Source organism: Ranitomeya variabilis, chromosome 4 (genome assembly GCF_051348905.1).
Source record: "Ranitomeya variabilis isolate aRanVar5 chromosome 4, aRanVar5.hap1, whole genome shotgun sequence".
In the NCBI taxonomy this organism is placed as follows: Eukaryota; Metazoa; Chordata; class Amphibia; order Anura; family Dendrobatidae; genus Ranitomeya; species Ranitomeya variabilis.
This window is the reverse complement of record NC_135235.1, coordinates 22,767,172-22,785,845: the sequence shown is the minus strand read 5'-3', so window position 1 is coordinate 22,785,845 and position 18,674 is coordinate 22,767,172. Positions and strand designations below refer to the sequence as shown.

Genomic DNA, 18,674 nt, shown 5'->3' with positions numbered 1-18,674 from the left:
GCATAGGGTACTAGACCTGGCCTATTCTCATATCTTGGGTGGGCATTTGGGAGTAGACAAAACTCAAGAACGGATCCTTCAGAGTTTCTACTGGCCTGAATGTCGCAGAAAGATTGTTACTACTGCCAGTTCTGCCCTACTTGTCAGCTAACTGCTTCCATATTCCACTTCCGGAATTCTCTAGTGCCGTTGCCCACTATAGAAGTCCCATTTGATTGGATTGCCATGGACCTTGTAGGGCCCCTAGTTATGTCTGCCAGGGTGCACCAATACATCCTAGTGGTGATGGACTATGCAACATGGTATCTGGAGGCGGTACCACTGAGAAACTCCTCGGCCAGGAGAATAGTCTGAGCGCTAGTCCATATTTTCTGCGGCCACAGTTACCAAAAAGGTACAGTACCTTATTCCTTTTCAGCCACGCTACATCTGACACTTATAGTACCCTTTACCTGCTTGTGTGTTGGTTTTTTATACTATGCAAATAACATTGCTGGTGGTGATAGCTTTCAGCTGTGGACCTTTTTTGCACTAATGACACTCTTTTTCATGCATGAGTAGTTGTTAATATTATGAGATACATATAGTATTTGCTGATGGGCTTATCATAATGAGCATTATACAGATGGAGGTATTTACCCCATGACTTTGTTTTTTTGAATAGGGGCTTTTGCACCTTTTATACTAGATGGTAGCTCTGCTCTTACTGATGAATCTATATTTGCATTGTTCTGTACCTTTTTGGACTATCTGTTGTATATTGCTTTCCTCTTGTTTATTTTTTAACAATTTTCTATATTGTATTAATAAAGATTTTCATGATTTTATGGCATTTTGCTTCCTGCTCCATATATTTTTTTGACGAATGTTTTATATAATTATCACCTATTGAAATTTCAGTTTTTTAAAACCAGAAAATGTCATAGAAATTTAGACTTATCACCCATTGTACATAAGTTCTCTGAATTATGTTTGCTTTAAAAATGTTTATTGGTAATTGCATACATTTAATAAATTAGATGCACTTTTTTTAATGTCCTTGATGACTTCATTTGAAGGTAAAACATTTCCCACATTCAGAACACAGATATGGCTTTTACTTGTGTGATTTCTCTGATGACTAACAAGAATAGATTTTCTGTTAAAATATTTCCCACATTGTGAACATGAATATGGCTTCTCACCTGTGTGAATTCTCTGATGTCTAACAAGATTTGATTTAGTTTTAAAACATTTTTCACATTCTGAACATGAATATGGCTTCTCACCCATGTGAATTCTCTGATGTCTAACAAGATCTGATTTCTGGTTACAATATTTCCCACATTCTAAACATGAAAATCCTTTCTCCCGTGTGTGACTTCTCTCATGTATACCAAGATTTGATTGATTTGCAAAACGTTTCCCACATTCTGGACATGAATATGGCTTCTCCCCTGTGTGAATTCTTTGATGTAGAACAAGATGTGTTTTCTGGTTAAAACATTTCCCACATTCTGAACAAGAATATGGCTTCTCACCGGTGTGAATTCTCTGATGTTTAACAAGATCTGATTTCTTTTTAAAACATTTTCCACATTCTGAACATGAAAATCGTTTCACACTTGTATGAGACGTTTGATGTTTTTTACCCCTACATTGAAGTTTATTTTGTTTATTGTGTGATGAATTAGAAGATGAGGGTATATCAGGAATATTGGTATGTTCTTCATGTGCAGCTTGTACGATATCCAGTTTATAGACTTTAAAATCCAACGCCTCATGCCTCTCTGAGCTTCTAGTACAGTCATCTGCCAAAAAGTAAAGCTAATTTTATTATTTTTGAATAACAAAACCTTAAAAGTGTGTTGCTATTTTTTAACACTTTGTCAAATATGGTTGGACTTACAGTTAGAACAACAATTAGTAAGGTTGCAGCATATGTTGACAAGCTCCTGTTCTTTATCTCTTGCCCATATATATTTCAATCCCTTATAGCTTAAAGGGGGTTGTCCGGTCCAAATCAATAAGTCTGCATTCATTCTGTGTGACTGCAGACTTATGAATTCCCCCAGGATGCGCACTGTGAGCTGCGGAGATTCGCCGGTTTCTGGCATGGGACTGGAGAGTAGGTATACCTTATGCATATTCTTGGGCAGTGGGCGCAGTCTCACTGCAGAGTTATCGATTTGGACGGGACAACCATCTTTAATTTCAATATAAATTGTCCAAAAATTGGAAGAGCTTAGTCCCTTCAAGACCTTGGGGTTTTCAGTTTTTCTATTTGCGTTTTTTGCTCCCTGTCCTCCCAGAGCCATAACTTTTTTATTTTTAGTCAATATAGCCACTAGAAAAATTGCGGCGAAGTTGCAAAAAACAAAAGTGCAATGCCGCAATAGTTTTTTTTTTTTTAACCATGTTCACTAAATTCTAAAACTGACCTGCCATTATGATTCTCCAGGTCTTTATGAGTTTGGAGATACCAAACAGGTATAGTTTTTTTTTATTTACGTAGTGAAAAAAAAATCCAAAGTTTGCAGCCAAAAAAAAATGCCATTTTCCGAGACCTGTAACGCATACATTTTTTGATAGCTGGGGCTTATTTTTTCCATGCCAAGCTGATGTTTTTATAGATACCATTTGCAATTTTTGCATCTACCAAAAAAAATTAATTCTGGTGGTTTGATTTTTTTTCTTGTAACGCTGTTTACCGATCAAATTAATTATTTTTATATTTTGATAGATTGGGTGTTTCTGAACGCGGTGATACCAAATATTTTTATTATTTTTTTAATTGTTTTATTTTGAATAGGTCAAAAGAGGGGGGATTTGCACTGTTATATTTTTAAATATTATTTAACATATGGGAGATTGTAAGCTCTAATCATCCAATCGCCTGGTCTACACATAGCCCTCCTATGTGTAGCTAAAATGATCAATGATAACCACAGGGGTCTCCTGCAGGCCCTGGGTTGTCATGCCAATCCATCGGCACCCCGTGTTCATGTGATATGGGGCCAATGTGTGGGATTAGTGACATGCTTCCGCTGTGGTAATTTGTATCATACAGTAGGTACACTTCTCCTGTGAGTGACAGAATCTAAAAATAAGATTCTGTCTCTCACAAGAATCGGTCACACTCCAACCTCTCCACCATGGCCAAGACCAAAGAGCTGTCCAAGACACCAGGGACAAAATTGTAGACCTGCATAAGGCTGGGATGGGCTACAGTACAATAGGCAAGCAACTGTTGGCACAATTATTAGAAGATGGAAGAAACACAAGATGACAAGATGATCAATTTTCCTCGATCTGGATCTCCATGAAAGATCTCACCTCGTGGGCTAAGGATTCTGAGAAACATCAGGAATCAGCCCAAAAGTACACGGGAGGACCTGGTCAATGACTTGAAGAGAGCTGGGACCACAGTCTCAAACATTACCATTAGTAACACACTGCGCCTTCATTTATTAAAATCCTGCAGGGCAAACACAATCCTCCTGCTCAAGCCAGCACATGTTCAGGTCCTTTTGAAGTTCGCCAATGACCATCTGGATGATCCAGAGGAGGCATGGGAGAAAGTCATGTGGTAAGATGAGATCAAAATAGAACTTTTTAGTATCAACTCCACTCAGCGTGCTTGTAGGAAGAAGAAGGATGAGTACAACCTCAAGAACACCATCCCAACCATGTAGCATGGTGAAGGAAAGATTATACTTTGGCAGTGCTTTTCTGCAAAGCGGACCGAATGACTGCACCGTATTGAAGGGAGGATGGATGAGGTCATGTATTGCAAGATTTTTGTCAACAACCTCCTCTCAGAAAGAGCATTGAAGATGGGTCATGGCTGGGTCTTCCAGCATGACAATGACCTGAAAGACACAGCCAGGGCAACTAAGGAGTGGCTCCGTAAGAAACATTTCAAGGTCTTGGAGTGGCCTAGGCAGACTCCACAGCTGAACCCAACAGAAAATCTTTGGAGGGAGCAGAAACTCAATGTTGCCAAGTGACAGCCCCAAAACCTGAAGGATCTGGAGGAGTGGACAAAAATCCCTGCTGCAGTGTGTGCAGACCTGGTGAAGAACTACAGGAAACATCCGACCTCTGTAATTGCAAACAAAGGTTTCTGGACCAAATATAAAGTTCTGTTTTTCTATTGCATTGGCTCTCACAGTTGAAGTGTACCTAAGATAAAAATTACAGACCTCTCCATTCTTTGTAGGTGGGAAAAATTGCAAGACTGGCAGTGTATCAAATACTTATCTTCCTCACGTGTATATATATATATATATATATATATATATATATACAGTGTATATATATATATATATATATATATATACAGTGTATATATATATATATATATATATATATATATATATATATATACATACACCATTGTGTTTTATTTTTAAGGTGTTCATTGTGAAGGGAAAACAAACTGATGGTATGATTCTCCAGGTCATTGCAATTACGACAATACCATACTTAAGATATTCCAAGGCATTATAGCCTGTCAGTGTAAAGCTAACAAGCAAAATAATCAAAATATTAAACCACAACTCTGACATGGTCTATAAGGCAGATATCTAATATTGACCTGGGGTCATAGTGTTTGGGATTGCCGCACCTGTAAAACTCTGTACTATGAATTAATAAAATTGATGGTAAGCCACATAACCACAATCTGTCACTCTACTTGCCCTTAAATATATAATAAATATCGAATCAAAACATTAAATGCACCGCAAAATTGTATTGAGAAAAACTACAGCTTGACGAAAGAAAAACAAACTCTTACAGCGCTCCATCAATGAAAAAATAAAAAGTCAGAAAACAGCAATACAAACCGATATTTTTCCACAAAGTTTCCAGTTACCTGAAGCCCACTGCAGGGAGATCAATGTGCGCATCAGGAACTCCGCTCCGGCTTCACACCGCCGACATTTTCCTGAAGTCCACTGCCATGAGATCAATGTCTCCTGCCTCACACCGCCGGGACACTCCCTCCGCATCGCCCCACAAATGCCGCGACAGGCTGCCTGCAGCAGCAACCCAGCCTCTTGTGTACTTGCTCAACCACCGTCCCACCCCCAAATAAGCTACATTCAGAATTTAAGACACCCCCCATTTTGTAGAAAAAAAGTGAGTCTTCTAGTAAGTAAAAATAGGATGCATTTCAGTTTTTTACATGCAACATAAAATTGTTGCATGCAGTGGATACGATGAACATGTGACTGTAATCTGCATTCAGTGGTGATCACTCACCCGATCTGTTATCTGTAGGAATCTCCTTTTCTCTCGGCTCATCACCCCTCACATATGTGTCTTCTTTTACCTTGATATCTGTAGTATGGCTCTGGTTCTGAACTTCAGCCTGATTCAAAAACTGAGAAGTAAACATTGCAAAAGTTGGCAGATACTTGGAGATGTTGTGTATGATTTAGATGACCAGAAAATATCATATGCAAATTGCCTCTTAGGGAAAAAAAGAGGACTTAAACTCTACAGCGCCACCTATTGGAAGTAGCGATCCTACAAGTCACAATCAACCCTTTAACGAGTCGTGCAATATGACACTGATTTGGCTTTTATCCTAAGTCATATTGCACGACTCGTTAAAGGGTTGATTGTGACTTGTAGGATCGCTACTTCCAACAGGTGGCGCTGTAGAGTTTAAGTCCTCTTTTTCTCAGAAGAGGCAATTTGCATATTTAAATTCCCAGAGGAGCATTGTACGGCAAATAAGCCTCCTTACCTTGACAAGCCAGAGATGGTATGTCACTCTCCATAAGGAGAAACGATACCCCTTAGACCCCATGTCCAGAAAATATCAGTAATTATCAGGACGACCAAAAATTACAACGGCAGATATCTGCAGGTCTCCTCTATAAATCCAACCTGTCAGTTCAAATCCTTATCCCAACCTATTCCATAGCCAGTAAAATGTGAGAAGATCCAGACACCCTGTAATATCTGTGGTCAGCCGCCTTTTCCGCCATGTATAAATCATGTAATAATTAGTGATGAGCGAATATACTCCTTGTTCGGGTTTTCCCGAGCACGCTAGGTCTCCAAGTATTTATGACTGCTTGGAGATTTAGTTTTCCTTGCCTCAGCTGGATGATTTGCGGCTACTAGACAGCTTGATTACAGGTGGGGATTCCCTAGCAACCAGGCAACCCCCACATGTACTCAGGCTGGCTAGGAGCCGTATATCATTCAGCTGCGGCGATGAAAACTAAATCTCCGAGTACTCTTAAATTCTCGGAGACCACCGAGCGTGCTGTGGAAAACCCATGCAACGAGTATACTCGCTCATCACTAATAATAATGGAGACTGGCAGAACACACGGCCTGCACAGCCTCCTACACATCGGAGTCCTACAACCTTCTCTCCACCTACCTGATGATCCTGGGAACAGTCCCGAGGTCCGGGATGTCTCTCTGGAGTCGTCCTATTACTGGTTCTTACTGTAGGAAACACATAAGTGATAAAATACAGAGGCTGATGGTGGGCATAGAAACAAGCTGGGGAAGCACAGGTTCAAGAAGTGCTCAGTCACGCACAGAGCACTTAACAGCCACATATTCTGATAATACCTGCCCAAATCCACTTATCCAGGGATAAGTCAATAGTGCCCTCCAACCCTACAGGTGCAATTCCCATGGGCGACAGCTGTACATGACAGCTAACACCCTGCGGTATTGGCACCGGCAGGTTTTGGAGCCATTTAGTCCCTTAAATACCACTGTCAATGGCGACAGCGGTATCAACGTGGTTAAAAAAGGCATCAAAAGACCTCCTATGGTAGAATCGACCCCCTCACGATAGGAATCATGGGTGCCAATCGTTATCAGGGTACACTGAGGTCATCTGATGACTCCAGTGTATGGTTGCCTGTGAGATCCAGCTAGAAGCTGCAGTGCGTAGGACCAACCATCAGAGTAAATATTATATATGTCCCACAGTGGGACATTGTGAAAAAGTAAAAAAAAAAACCCATAAAAAATGGCACATAGATCATAAAAAGCCATTTCACCACTAAATAACTAGTACACATAATTGGTATAGCCACATCCAGAACGACCCAATTTATAAAACTCTGACTTTATTTATTTCCGTACAGCGAAAACTATAAAAAAATTAAAAAATCACCAAAAATTTCACTTTTTCATCATACTCACACACATAAAATTGAATAAAAAGCAATTAAAAAATCATATGTAAATAAAATTGTCTAAATTAAAACGTCACACCGTCCCGCAAAAAGAAAGCCCCAAAAATTGCTCATTTGAGTAAAAAAATAAAGTTGCAGTTCTCAGAGTATAGCAATGCAAAAACAAATTCATTTTTTTTTATAAAATATTGTTTTAGTCTGTAAAAGCAGCAAAGCAAAAAAAACCTATATAAATCTGGAATCTCTCTTATCGTACTGACCCGACAAACAAATTAGTCTTATTACTTTTACCACACGGTGAACGGTGCAAAAAAATGGATAAAAACAATAACCGAATTGCTGGTGTTTGTTCATTCTGTGTCTGAAAAATCTTAATAAAAAGCGATCAAAAACGTTACGTACCCAAAAATGGTACCAAAAAATCTCCAACTCCTCTCAAAAAATAAGCCCTCACACAGCTCTGTTCGCCTAAAAATAAAAAAAGTTACAGGTCTCTGAATACGGCGACAAAATAACTATTTTTTTTTAATAAAAAAACATTTTTACTGTGATAGCAGCAAAACTTTAAAAAAACTACCGTATTTTGCGGTTTATAGGGCGCACCGGATTATAAAACGCACACCAAATTTTGAGAAGAAAAATAGGGAATTTTTTTTAAAAATTAAAATGGTGGTTCTTCTTATGATCCATTCGTCTTATTGCTTACTGGGGGTGGTGGTTGTGGTGGAGCTGGGTCCAGCGTCGCCGCTGGAGAAGGCAAGTGGAGAGTTGCTGCAGGCCGCAGGCTCGGATGAGGGGGTGTTCGGATGTGCGACACTGTCGGTGTTCGGTCGTCCGGGGACTCTGCCGACATTTTGTGAAAGCCAGGAGCTCCCATGGTTCCATGGTTTACTATGCGGTGGACTCTGGGGAAAATGGCTGCCAGGGGCAGTGAATGCCCAGACAGAGATCTTGGCGTGGAGATCTCATCTCCCGAGATCTTGGCACCGAGATCTCCATCTGCGCATGTGCCGCCCCCGGCAGGCATTTTCCCAGAATCCGCTGCATAGTAAACCATGGAACCCTGGGGGCTCCAGGCTTCCACAAAATGTTGGTGGAGCCCCCGGATGACCGAACACAGGCAGCGTCGCACATCCGAACACCTCCTCATCCCAGCCTGCGGCCTGCAGCAACATTCCACTCTTGCCTCCTTCAAATCAATATTCAATTAGTCCTAACCACAGGCGGTGCTTGAGCAGATTGATCTAATGGTGGGCTTCAGTAAAATGGCGCCGATGGCCCTGAGCAATTTACGCATGCGCCGCCACTGGCACCCTTTTCCTGAAGATTTCTAAGAGCTCAATCTGCGCAAGCGCTGCCTGCGGATCTGACGGCGCTGGAGCGAAATTTTACATAAAAAAGAAGAGACACCCAGACACAGTGAAGGGGATGAAACAAAGTCGAAGACCCCACCCACAGTCCTGTCCCGAGGCACAAAGATATGAGTGCAGGGAAACTTCAAACACAGATTAAAGAAAATCTACAAAAAGTATTTCTTCATCTGAGGTGTCATTTTAATCAGCAGGACAGTGCCAATATGGCCCTGTCTGTACTTTACTTAGTAAAATGCTGCTGACAGGCTCCCTGTACGGTTAAAATGGGCTCTGTCACTAAGTGGTTAATTATATTTCATGTTTATAGTTTATTAACAGAGAAAGAGAAGAAAAAGTACATCCAGGACACAAGTGGAGGTGCCGTGTGTTACATTGGAAAATGCAGAGAGGTGCCATCATTGGCCGCTGTGGTGACCGACCACTGCTCCTGTTGCAATGATTGATGGAGGAAGTGACGTGTCAGCCTGGACTAGAAGATCAAGTAGAGAGACCATCAAAGACTCAGGAAGTGTTGGAATGAGAGCAGCGGGGATCACTGAGGTGAATATTATTTACTTTATGTCATCTGAAAGTTTATTTTCATATTTTTCTGTGGCTGAACAAAGCCTTAAAGATTTTCCTAATGCGGCTAACCTGCTTTAACAGATGTGTGTAGTCCGTCTATTACCTGGTGATGTGCGGGGCTGGTGGTCCTCCATCATGACATCCTTGTACATATCTTTGTGTCCTTCTAGATACTCCCACTCCTCCATGGAGAAGTAGATGGTGACGTCCTGACACCTTATAGGAACCTGACACATACAATGATACCGTCATCCCCCCGATCCCTTCATGGCGTCACTGTATAATCTCCCAGCATTCCCAGCAGTGTCACCTCTCCAGTCAGCAGCTCAATCATCTTGTAGGTGAGTTTTAGGATCTTCTGGTCATTGATGTCCTCATGTATCCAGGGGTGTGGTGGAGACCCCGGAATTGGGCTCAGGGTTCCTCCCTGTCCTTCAGACATAAAGACCTGACAGTGATGACTAGAGGTCTTCACCACCGTGTAATCCTGTGCATGGAGAGACACAGAAATAAATCTAACTTCAAACATTTCCAGAGTCCTCATCTGTTTGGCCATATAATATATTACCATAAGTCTATGTACTGTGACATCATCAGAATCTCTCACCTCTCCTGTAAGCCAGAAGAGGATCTCTAGGGTGAGATTTAGTATACTCTCTGCCATATTTCCATCTCTGATTCTATCCATCATTGACAGGTCAAACAGGAAAAATCTCTTATATGGAAGATCTTCACTGAGAGGATTTGTTATTGTCGGAGTCTAAATAGAAAGAAAATAAGTCGATGTAAAATCGTACAAAATCCCTTGTAGAAAATACCTAAATGCCTAAATAGTAGAAACCCCCCACAAGTGACCCCATTTTGGAAACCACACCCCTCAAGGACTTTATTCAGGTGTATAGTGTATATTTTGAATCCACAGGTATGACACAGAATTTGATAACATTAGGTTGTCACATTGAATACATCATCATTAGTGTGTTGAGCACAAGAGCTCGCTACTCCAGTTGGCATCAGGTGCTTGGGTATGCACAAAATATCGCGGCTGCTCGAATGACATGCTCGTGTCCCTGCCCCACATGTTTTACGGCTGTTAAACATCCCCAAAAAATTAGATTAGTGATACTTCATACATACCCAAGCACACAAAGCAATCTCGAGTAGCGAGCACTTGCGCTCAACACAACCCATCATATCGTCATTTTTTTTTTACTTTAAACAAAAACGCTATTCTAACCCCAACCTCATCCCTAACACATCTCTAACCTCAACCCTAAACCTAAAACACTCCTACCCTAACCCCAACCCTAACTCTAACGCAGCCCTAACCCTAACACATCCCTAACCCCAACCCTAACTGCAAAGAATAGAAAAAAAATGTTTCAATTTTTATTTATTGGCATTTGATTTAGGGGCTATCACAGTGATTAAACCAATAGGAAAAATGACCTATTATTGCCTGGTACCGGTCGGCAGATCTTGGTGGGTGCATGCACAGTGCCAAGATGACGCCGGGCCGGAGGACGGATTAGGAGGGCCCGGGGATGGCAAAGGAACCGAGGGTCTCGGGGGGACATAATTTCTTTCTTCTCTGACATGTATATCATGTCAAAAGGGAGAGAAATAACTGAAACAGCCGCCACACTTCTTTTTCATGATCGCCGTTACTCAGTAAATAAACAGCAATCATGTGATTGGACAACGGAAAATCCGGCCCTGATCATGTTCCCTGGGGGCTCATCTACCCCCTGGAGCCAAGACCCCAGAGATTTTCAGACTCTGGGGGGTGCTACAGCCTTGTTCCAGATTGCGGTTTTAAAACGGCGATGAAGGAGTAAGAACCCTTATCGGCCTCCGTTTTAATGCATATTGGTGGTCAGTAAGGGGTTAAGGTCTGGGATGTGACTCGGTGACTCCAAAACATTTAGATGGTTCCCCTTAAACCACTGGAGTGTTGCTTTACCAGTATGCTTTGGATCATTGCCTAGTTGGAAGTTGAACGCTCCTTGTGTGGATCAGCAGATAATAGTGGGTTAAGGTGAGTGACTACTACTTACCTGGATTTGTTGTGCAGCTCCAGGCACAACCCTGGTGTTAACATGATTAATTCTTAATGGCTGCAGCCTTTACAGAGGTTAATATATAGGACGGTTTATGATATTTAATCATCTTTGTCAATATCCCATTAGTAGAAGTGTTGATCGAAGTTTCAATTTGATATCAAAATCAGACCGGGCACCCCTCATTCAAAGTATATGATTTTTTTTAATCATCACACTATATCAGTGGGATCTTATACAACATCACATATAGTGAGGGTAGTCACATTAGATATGGGGAGGGTGTAATGGAGTTTTTTTTTTTTTTTTAAAAGACCAACTTAAGGAACAACTTAATAAAACAATTGGTGGGGTCAAAAGTGCTATCAAGCAGTTCCAAAGATTACACTAACTCCACTGAGTTGTCTGCTGACAACCTGCAATGCCTCATACAATTATTTTTAGAATTATAGGATTTATGCAAAACAGAAATCCGACATTCAGTGGATGTAATCTTCTTACATACAGTATATACTGTATCCTCTTAAAAAAAATCTGCCCCAGGGGTCTGAGAATGCCATTTACTTCCACCTTCAAAAAAGACCCCGTTTGTACTTACGATTGAGATAATTTCATGCTAGAGTGCTCATAAGGCATGATAAAAAGGCTGATTAAGAAATGTGATAGCATTTCGGAGGAGACGACTACAAAAATTAGGGAAGCAAAAGATAGACTATCCCAATACAAGCAGATAGAATTTTCCGAGTTCAAGCAGTTAGATAATAAATAGTGACGAGCAAACATGCTTAGATAATTTGTCATCATGTTCGGGTGCTAACCGAGTGTCTTTGGCGTGCTCGAAAAATATGTTTGAGTCCCCGCAGCTCGTTGCTGTTTGACAGCCATAACACATGCAGGGATTACCTGTTTGTTTGCAACCAACAGACATGTAGATAATTCGGAGTCTACTAAATCACAGACCAATCACTCTATATCCACTTCAGAGGGAGGAGGATATCCTTCACCATATACTGCTGGAGCGCCATTATCAGTGGAGTAACTTCCAGTGACAAGTCATCAGAGATGATCACAAATTTTGATCATCCAACCTCCCGTATTAATAATCCCAATGGGGACTTTGGTGGATTAGTATTGCCACCTATACATAACAACCTAAGTGGGGTCACTGGAGTAAGATCTCCCAACATTGATGGTGGACCCATTAGACCCAAGGATGAACCGTCCGAGGACTGCAATCCATAATTGCACACACAGAAATTCTTTGTCTGTTAGACCCAAAACAAATCTTAATAAAATCACTTCTTTTTGTCCCCTGTTATCCACCCCCAATCTCAATCGTCCCATAAAAAGAAAAAACATTACAGAGGATGCAGGGGAGGCACTGGGACTAGACAGAACTTCCAGAGAGGATCTTACTCTGAACCAGAAGAAAAGATCTCAACACCTTCATTAGGAAACTGAAACCTCATTAGACACTTTCTATTAAAAGAAAAAAATCAAGGTCCCCATTGATACATTTCTTACCCTCCACCCTCGGATTCTCGACCAATTCCCTTACATTTGAATGTTCAATCCAAATCCCAATTCTACCCAACCCACCATCGGAGTAGCCATATTGAGACCTTCCATCATCATTCATCAGCTTAATGATAATTCCAGCTTAATGATAATTCTTGGGGATTAGAATTCTCCCTTTCTTTTTCTACAACAAAAATTCAGTTTCTAGATTTGGCGATCTAAAAATGTGAGCAGGGTGCTGTTCACACATCGACATTTTTTAAAAATTACACAGACACATAGTTTGCTCTAGCATTTCCTCACTGATCACAGGAAAGATCCCAATCCCCTGTACAATTTTTTTTGCCCTTTATTGTTATAGAGACTAATATTTTACTTTGTTTTAGTCTGCAAATAATTTTTTATTGTGTTTTTGTGGTGAACCTGGGTATTTTAAATGTTGTTAACATAGTATGTAACATGTGAATTAATATGGCAGGAGACTATTCAATCATTAAGGTTGTGATGTCATTATGGATAGTATAGATGACGGCATGTATTACTCAGCTTGTATTAGGCTGATGAAAGAGCTGGACCGGCCCTGTAACACGTAGCTTAATAAAAAATTTAATAAGAAAGAAAAAAACTCTCCCTACATCCTTGGCAGCGCTTTTGAAATCCCATTTTTTACTTATATTTCTATTCTGAGTCTCAAATTATTGACAGACTGAAACAGGTTTTGCTCAAGAATATCTCTGTATTTCACACCATCCATGTTCCTCTCAACTCGGACCATTATCCCTGTCCCTGCTGCCGAAAAATATCCCCACAGCATGATGCTGTCATCACCATGTTTCACGGTGGGGATGGTGTTCTTGGGGTAATGAACTGTGTTGGTTTGGCGTCAGACATAGCGTTTACCTTGGTGGCCAAAAATTTCATATTTTGGCCTCATCTGACCTCAGCACCTTCCTCCATACATTTGGGGAGTCTACCACATGTCCTTTCGCAAACCCAAAATGAGCTTTACAATTTTTGTGTATAAGTAAAGGCTTTTTTTCTGCCTACTCTACCATAAAAACTACATCTATGGCGTGTACGGTCTGTCGTGGTCGATTGGACAAATATTCCAGTCTCTGCTTGGGAACTCTGCAGCTCCTTCAGGGTAACCTTTGGTCTCTGTGTTGCCTCTCTGATTAATGCCCTCCTTGCCTGGGCTGAGTATTTTGTTATGTGCCCTCTCTTAGCAGGTTTGTTGTGGTACCATGTGTTTTCCTTTTGATGATAATGGATTTGATGGTGTTTCGGGGATCATCAGAGATATGGAGATTTTTTTTTTATAACAGAACCCTGACATACATCTAAAAAACTTTGTCCCTGACTTTTTGGAGATCTCCTTGGTCTTCATGGTGTTGTTTGGAGATGTCCTTGGTCTTCATGGTTGTGTTTGGAGATCTCCTTGGTCTTCATGGTGTTGTTTGGAGATTTCCTTGGTCTTCATGGTGGTGTTTGCAGATCTCCTTGGTCTTCATGGTGTTGTTTGGGGATCTCATTGGTCTTCATGGTGGTGTTTGGGGATCTCATTGGTCTTCATGGTGGTGTTTGGAGATGTCCTTGGTCTTCATGGTTGTGTTTGGAGATCTCCTTGGTCTTCATGGTGTTGTTTGGAGATTTCCTTGGTCTTCATGGTGGTGTTTGGAGATCTCTTTGGTCTTCATGGTGTTGTTTGGGGATCTCATTGGTCTTCATGGTGGTGTTTGGGGATCTCATTGGTCTTCATGGTGGTGTTTGAAGATCTCCTTGGTCTTAATGGTGTTGTTTGAAGATCTCCTTGGTCTTCATGGTGTTGCTTGCAGCACGCCTTGGTCTTCATGGTGTTGTTTGCAGAACTCCTTGGTCTTCGTGGTGTTGCTTGGAAATCTCCTTGGTCTTCATGGTGTTGTTTGGTTAGTGGTGTCTCTTATTAAAGGTGTTGCAGTTACTTACTTGCACACAGGGGGACGTACTGTCACTAAGTATGGGACTTATGAAGGGAATTGCTTGCTTGCACCAGAAATTTTTAGGGGAGTTATAGCTAAAGGGGTGAATACATATGCACATGCCAATTTGTAGTTATTTGATCACATAAAATTAATTTATGCCTATATTTTCTCACTAGGCTATTTAGTGCTGATGTATCACACACAAATATGATTACAACATATTTAAACACAGGTTATAATATAGCAAAATAAGTAAAAAGTGAAGGAGTGAATACTTTCCAAGCCACTGTAGCATCTTCTTTGTAAACCATGTGTCACTTTCTCCATGTAAGCCTATAAGACTCACAACAAAGCTGTCGCAGGATGACATGGAGAACGTGACGTTGTGTGGTCCGGGTAATCAGACTGACAGTCATGTTATACAGAAAAAGTCTGTAACATCGCTGATAACCGGAGAAGGCGGCGAGTAGTAAGTATATTAATACACACACAGAGTGCACAATACACACTGCACAGAGGATGGAAGATAAAAATTTTAATTGGAGTGCTGCTGTACATGAATGTAAAGAAACTCTATCACAAAATAATAATTTTTTTCAATAAAAATATTTTTACCTTGAAAACTAAAGATATTTAACTCCTTGCCGACCTAACACGTATATATACGTCATAGGTGCTATATAAATAAATAAATAATAATAATAATAATAAGTTGTGTCCCTGTATTCTATGCAGGCTCTGGCGCTGACCCCGCAGGTTTTCAGGTACATGATAGCTGCTCTGTTCATCTATCATATGCCCCTCAATCTCCGACAGCGGCATTTAACATGGCTGTGCCAGAAGCAGCGTCACTAATCCAGGCCATTGGCAAGCCTGTCACATGATTGCGGGGTACCGATGGGTTAGCATGACAACCCGGGGTCTGCAGGTGTTCATATCAGATGATCCATTCTGCTACACATAGCAGGGCTGCAGCCCTCTGTGTAGCACAAGCCATCAGAAGATCACAGCTTCAAGTCTTCTAAGGAGACTATTGAAGCAAATAAAAGTAGAAAAACAAAAGGTTTTAAAACTATTTAAAAAATGGAAAAAAAATATAAAAGTTCAAATCACCCCCCCCCCTTTTGCCCCATTAAAAATAAAACAAAAATAAAAAAATACACATATTTGGTATCACCGCATTCAGAATCACCTGATCTATCAATATATAAAAAGCATCACTTCGATCAGTAAACGGCGTAAAGAGAAAGAAACCAAAACACCAGAATTACGTTTTTTTTAGTTGCCGCAACATTGCAATAACAGGCGATCAAAATATCCTATGTACCCCAAATTTATATCAATAAGAATGTCAACTCGGCGCGTAAAAAATAAGCCTTCAACTGGCCCCAGATGCAGAAAAATGGAAACGCTACAGGTCTCGGAAAATGGCGCATTTTTTTTTTTTTACAATCTTTGGATTTGTTTTCACCACTTAAATAAAAAATAACCTAGACATGTTTGGTGTCTATGAACTCGCCATGACCTGGAGAATAATAATGGCGGGTCAGTTTTAGCATTTGGTGAGCATGGTAAAAAAAAAAAAAAAAAACAATTGTGAAATTGCACTTTTTTTTGTAATTTCTTGACACTTGGAATTTTTGGGTGAAATCATTGGTGTCATTCAAAAGTACAGCTCGTCCCACAAATAACAAGCTCTCACATGGTCATATTGATAGAAAAAAATATAAAAGAGTTATGGCTCTCGGGAATAAGGGGAGCAAAAAACGAAAACGCAAAAAAAAAAAAAAAAAACAGAAAACCCCATGGTCGTGAAGGGGTTAAAATTAAGAAAATTCTAGAATAAAAGTAAAACGTTTTTATGTCACATGGGAAATGATGTCAAATTAGAAAAAAAAAACAATGGAAGAATTGTTGACTCAAAATAAGTGTTATATGTACACACATACCTCCTCCGCCTGCAGAGCCGCACACTGGCTATATGGCTGTACTGTGCTTACAGGACCTGCGGTGATGTCACTGTCATGTGATCTGTCACATGTGGGAGGAGTCAGTGACCACTTTACCAGGAGGCTCAGCGTGAGCTGGTTGTCATGGTTCTGGAAAAATAGATTTATCAGATCAGGGCAATCGTGTCCTGAGGGTTTTCTGCACTTGGATGCTGGACGTCACTTTCCTTCCTCGTTATCTTATCGATTGTATTTTTTCTTCTTCATTATCACATACCTTTGGTCATTATGGTCATATGAGCACTTGTTTTGTTTTTTTTTGGGGGGGGGGGTTGCACAAGTTGAATTTTTTAATGAAGCTTTTTTTAGGGTTTTTTTGGTTCAGATTTTATTATTCTTTTTTTTTCAGGAAATGTAAAATAAAAGCTAAAAGAATTTTGCAATTTTTTAAATTTGTCTTTTTACTATTTAATATGACACCTTTGTGAAGAAGTGAAATCGGATTTTTTTTAATATTTGCATCAATTGTTTCAATACAACAAAAACTAAAAAAAAAAAAACTCGCGCCTGACACAAATCTGTTAAATGGTCACAGTGTAATCATGCTCTTACACTTACACACTTTGCACGTATACCAACTTATGTTCCGGATCTTTTTTTTTTTGCTGTGGATTCTCAAACAGGGCGTGCCTCCCTGACCATTCACTTTGAGCTCGGCATTTTATCTATGTAGCTTCCCATGGGCAGGTGGCTGAACAGTTGGACCCAGTCCTGCTCTGTCCTTATTCACATTGGGGTAGTTTGACACAAGGTCAGGTGTTAATACTAGACGATAGGACCATCCCAATTGGGTACACCTTGTCATGGTGTAATGGCATTTACGCTTTTTTTTTCAACAATAAATTTTTATTTAATAATTATTCAAATAACAAACTGGTACATTGTAGTGATGTAGAAGAAAATGAACATTTAGTTGGGTGGAGTACAAGGGGAGAGCCTAACACAGTGTTTCTCAACTCCAGTCCTCAAGACCCCACAACAGGTCATGTTTTCAGGATTTCTTTAGTATTGCATAGGCGATGGAATTAATGCTTGAGCAGGTGATGAAATTATCACCTGTGCAAGTGCAGCGCCCCAGAGTCCTGGTCATTGCAGTACTGTGGCTCCGCCACTAAGGGGAGCTATGGTACGTCTGATGGCACTGAAGGAGTTCATCTGATCAGGTATCACAGACACCAATACATTTCACCGCCGGGCCTCCAGGGGGAGCTAAGGGTTCTATTTACTAGGCCACTCTCCACACACTGGTAAAACTGGGGGTCAGGCAGGAAGTTAGACAGAAAGCTGATTGGGTTGGAGCCAGGCAACACCTTGTGGCAGAGGGTGTTGCAGGAGAAGATTCAGTAGGGTCCCTGTCAGGGGTGGGATCCTGACAGGGGCTTGGCAACTTGAGCGAACGTAACGGGACCGTGCCTGCTCAGTATAGCGGCGGTGCCCAAGGAGGGATTGGAAGCGAGATAGATTGTGCTGAGTGAGAAACGAGATCAAAGCAACAAGGAGAATACCAGTAGGGGTCGTGCTTTAAGACCGAGGCAACATCCTACTGAGGCGCATAACCGGAGGCCGGAACGCCGAGGGAGTATTACAATATTCAGCTTCAAGCAATACTCTAAACCAACGGCAGGACAGTCAGTCAAAGGCGGGCTGTCTCATCTAAATCACCTATGCAGTCTTGGGGGGCAACCTGTGGAGAGGGGCGACTCTAGGGTCCCGGAAGAGCTCCGAGCCTACCCGTCATACGGGTGCCGTCCCAACCGTAACATCAGGGAGGGACGGAGGATTAGCAGAACATCATCTAACTGAGTTGTGAGGGAACTTAAGAAACAGACACAACAGTTGTGGGGACTTTCCGTAAGCACAGCAGGGAAGGACCGCAACACATAGCGCTAGAAGGAAGGCACAGATTTCCACCTGTAAAGAGAACTCTGGAGGTGCCATTGGACCGGCCGGGCTTGCGCAGCCTGGTTATCCGGATTCTGGACTGAGGACCCAGAGATCTTCAGTAAAGAGGTAAAGAGACTGCAACCTG

The 18,674-nt window shown here is 41.1% G+C and overlaps 1 protein-coding gene across 1 annotated transcript in view; it reads right to left on the bottom strand.

Moving 5' to 3' along the window:
- LOC143767543 (uncharacterized) overlaps positions 1 to 16,614 on the bottom strand; it is a 45,759-nt gene extending 29,145 nt beyond the window's left edge. The window contains exons 1-7 of the mRNA XM_077255955.1: positions 16,586 to 16,614; positions 9,705 to 9,831; positions 9,408 to 9,584; positions 9,201 to 9,324; positions 6,386 to 6,453; positions 5,248 to 5,368; positions 1,006 to 1,790 (exon numbers count right to left, since the gene is read on the bottom strand). Of these exons, the coding sequence (XP_077112070.1) occupies positions 1,006 to 1,790; positions 5,248 to 5,368; positions 6,386 to 6,453; positions 9,201 to 9,324; positions 9,408 to 9,584; positions 9,705 to 9,788 (1,359 nt within the window). The 5' untranslated portion in view covers positions 9,789 to 9,831; positions 16,586 to 16,614. The remainder of the gene's footprint in view (positions 1 to 1,005; positions 1,791 to 5,247; positions 5,369 to 6,385; positions 6,454 to 9,200; positions 9,325 to 9,407; positions 9,585 to 9,704; positions 9,832 to 16,585) is intronic.
- Between the last annotated feature and the right edge of the window lie 2,060 nt (positions 16,615 to 18,674).